Source organism: Cicer arietinum, chromosome 2 (assembly GCF_000331145.2).
Source record: "Cicer arietinum cultivar CDC Frontier isolate Library 1 chromosome 2, Cicar.CDCFrontier_v2.0, whole genome shotgun sequence".
NCBI lineage: Eukaryota > Viridiplantae > Streptophyta > Magnoliopsida > Fabales > Fabaceae > Cicer > Cicer arietinum.
The window spans coordinates 12354757-12358473 of NC_021161.2; the positions used below are offsets into that span (position 1 = coordinate 12354757).

Genomic DNA, 3717 nt, shown 5'->3' on the forward strand with positions numbered 1-3717 from the left:
CTAAAATACAGAAACAAAATTCAAATTTCTCAATTTTATAGAAATAAAAAATATTTGACCAGTTTTTTAAAATCGGAAAGATCATGAAAAGGAAATAATTTTAAACTCTTAGGCTAATAATATGTTAAAAAGTATTAAAATTTAAAAATGAAATTATATAATATAAATACTTTTTCATAAGAAATATATATATTAAAATTAACAATATGCTACTAAATAATATTTTTTGTATGTAATCGAATTATTTGATTATTTTACTTATGTTAGAAAAATCAAATAAAATTAAATATTATTTTAATTAAATTATTGTTATTAAGTTTTAATATATTATTAACATTATAAATAAATAATATTATATTATAAAATAATATAATTAATATTAATTATGTAATAAAAAAAATATATATTAAAATTAAAAAGATTAAAAAAAAAAAAAAAAAAAAAAAGAGGCTGTAAAGACATCTTTAGCCGTTAGTTTGTGAGATCTGTCAGTGATATGGCGCGAAACTAACAAATAGTTATTAACAGAATGGAATCGAAATTTTCCTACATTATAGCAATACTTTTCGTTACATGATTTCTAACAAAACCCTAATTTCTCATTTCACTTTCTTAACCTACCGCATTTCATATTCAACCAACTCTCGTTGTTAATTGCATTTCAAAACGTCCAAAACAAATATGAAGGACGTTTCCAGTCACAAAGTTGTTTTTTCACTCATGTGATTATTTTTCAGGTACCTTCCTTATATGTCTTTTTTTTACTTGCTTTTTTACTTCTAAAATCATAGAGTTGTTACCATTTTTTTTATAAGTTCGAATTTTTAATGTGTTTTATTGTATTTAATAACATTGAGGATTTTTTTAATGATCTATTCATGTTGTTTTGTTGGGAATGATATAAACCAGGGGAAAATTGATATTATTATCTAAAATGGGACATGATTCATGCTGGGATAAACAATGTGAGAAAGAAAGAATGTTATGTAAAGGGATAATAATAGAAAATTTGATTGATCATAATTTTTGTTCTTGCATTGTTGAAAATATGTGTTGCAAATTGGAATTTTCAAGTTTTTTTGTATGTGATTTTTAATCCAGGAACAAAGGTTGGTGTTATGGGAAAATCTTCTATATACCATGTAACCCGCAAGATTTAATATTGTGTTGCGTATCTATTTTAGGTTCCTTTGTGTTTTCTCAACTAAGATTTTGACCAAATATGATATTTCAGATTCTTAGTGTTTTATGTGATGTGAAATTCATTTATCCTTCATTGATTATTGTGATTTAATAATTTTGAAATTGTAGTTTTGCTTTTTGTGAAATAAAAACTTTGGAGCATTCACTAATGAGTTTACATTCTTCGTCATGATTTTGTGACAAGAAAGATAAAGTTCTAAGAATTCAAAAACATGTGTGCAGGGTCATTGAAGGGAAGACAAAGGAAGTTGCAAGTGTTCAAATGTATAAAGAAACATTTGATCGTAGCCAAAAAGATCAGAAAGTAAAAGTATATTTGGAAAATAGCAATGGAAGTTTAAGTAGGGAAAATTCAAATGATGAGGCAGTAAATGGAAGTGAAAGTAGTAGTGATTCAGAAAGACAAATAGATGTCATCACCAGAGGCGAAAGTGGTGAGAATAATTACCCTGAAATAGATATCAATGGCACCAAAAGCTTATCTTCGTCGGGTAGAAGGTCAAGTTCTTCTTCTTTGTCAGAAACATCATCAGATGATTTCTTTCGAATAGATGCGTTGAAATTCACCGCATCTGATGCATCTGCAATTTTATCAAAATCTGGGAAAAATTATGTTTCTAGCAGTGCTAGCTCTCCTAAATCTGAGGTTGACATTAGCCCTCCAGATCAAACATCAATATATCAAGTTTACAATTTGGCCTACAGCCAAAAGGGTATGCCACCAACTACAAGCCCTCCTATCCAAATGATGGATCGATCAGAAAGATATGAATCTGCCAGGATTCCATCTTCGATCTTCGAAAGAAATAATAATCCATTGGAATGGAGTATTGCTTCTAATGACTCATTATTTAGCATTCATATAGGTCACCATAGTTTTTCCAGAGAACATACCTTTAAGTTTGGTGAATTACGCATGTCGGAAGAATTGATCAAACCTGAAGAACTAAGTATGTTTAATCGAACCCCATCAATTGCAATTGAAGAGATAGAAACTGTTAGAAAAAGTGCTGACATAAAGAATTTGAAAACAATAGAAACATCAGAAGAATCTTTCAAATTTGATCAAAAGCTCAGTGAAAACCACAACAACATAGAGACATTTCATCAAGATGCAAACTCCAAGTCTTCAAAGTCAAGTGTGTCAAGTATCTCCAATGAGAGTGAAGCCACCGGGCACTCTTTTGTCCCATTGTGAGTCCGTTTTATTCTTTTTCCTTCTGATACAAGTCAATATTATTCTTTTATCCATGTACATTCTTTATCATGTATGTCAATAGTATAGTGTCATAATTATGAAACAAGTGAGGAAGCAATTATGCATATGTCCATGTTTGAATGCTTATAGAGAAACATATGTTCACTGTCTTCTAAGTGTGGTAACTTCCAAGGCCATTCATGTAAAGATATATAAAATTAAATCTGAGTTTATATCCAGTCAATGAGGAATATCCCTTTTGTGCACTGCAGAAACAAGGAATCACGACGATTCAGCTTATGTTGTAATTATAGCTGGGTGTTCTGCCACCATAAATGGCCGATCTGCTGCTATACATGGCCAAGCGGCAAGTGTTCTAATTGCGGGTGGTTGTTCTGCAGTTGTTGCACCTGTAGCCATACAAAAAGTAGTGACCGTGCCTCCCCTATGTATGTTTTCTTCTTTTGAAGTTTATCAATGTATCATATTTAGTCACATTTCAAGTTGGAAAAATCATACATGTTCTCCTTGGATTATACTATATGGTTCCATTTACATACAATTTACGTTATTCATACTCCTACTTTGATCATAAGTATGTGATTATTATCTATTTCATTTTTGCACAAGGTTTAAGATGTTATAGTTGTTTTAGATTCTCAAAGTCCTTTAAAATTAAGTTCAAACTGTACAAACAAATTTATTTTATTCTGTTTTAAATTGTTGCAGTTTGACAGAAACAGAGAGGAATAGTTTTGAGAAGACAAATACTCCTAGACACGATTCATATAAAGAAGAGTTAGATACAACTAGCAGTTCATCTGCCAGTTGTTGGCATTGCTTCCAATCTAAACAAGCATGTGATGTTTGTTCCAACTCACGTGGTAATTGTTGCTATTGGTTTCATAGCTTTTCTTGTGCAAGGTGCAAATGTTGTTAAGGGACTGGGTTTTACAGAATTCAGATGCCTTATTTATTTATTTTTTTTTTATAGTTATTATCTTCTTTAGCAACTCAGGTTTGATAAAATTTCCATCTTGGATACATCATTTTAATTTCATGTGTTACCCTTTACCTTTAAATGAAATTGAATGAAGGCTAGCCACCTATTCAAATAGCAATATAATCATAGTGAACAACTAAAAATTATTTTACTATGCTCTAAAACTCGAAGCAACTTATAACTTATGTAACTAATTTTTGTAAAACTTAGCCTATTTGATTTAATTTTTAAAAACAGTTTTCTGTATTTGAAAATTATAAAAATTGAAAACTTGTTTGGTTATAATGTTTTGCAATATTATTTTTTAAAAACT

The 3717-nt window shown here is 29.6% G+C and overlaps 1 protein-coding gene across 1 annotated transcript; it reads left to right on the forward strand.

The window, feature by feature from the left end:
• The first annotated feature begins 605 nt into the window (after positions 1 to 605).
• On the forward strand, positions 606 to 3504 carry LOC101498892 (uncharacterized). Its single transcript, XM_004490171.4, has 4 exons — positions 606 to 737; positions 1426 to 2397; positions 2674 to 2850; positions 3131 to 3504. Exons 2-4 carry the CDS (start codon positions 1466 to 1468, stop codon positions 3339 to 3341), a joined length of 1320 nt encoding a protein of 439 aa, XP_004490228.1. The 5' UTR covers positions 606 to 737; positions 1426 to 1465; the 3' UTR covers positions 3342 to 3504.
• Positions 3505 to 3717: the final 213 nt, after the last annotated feature.

Bases quoted from the DNA above. Each gene is read 5' to 3' on its own strand.
- LOC101498892 (XM_004490171.4), top strand. From the start codon at position 1,466: ATGTATAAAGAAACATTTGATCGTAGCCAAAAAGATCAGAAAGTAAAA. The intron at 2,398-2,673 runs GTGAGTCCGTTT...TGTGCACTGCAG, and splicing joins GGGCACTCTTTTGTCCCATT to AAACAAGGAATCACGACGAT. The intron at 2,851-3,130 runs GTATGTTTTCTT...AAATTGTTGCAG, and splicing joins AGTGACCGTGCCTCCCCTAT to TTTGACAGAAACAGAGAGGA.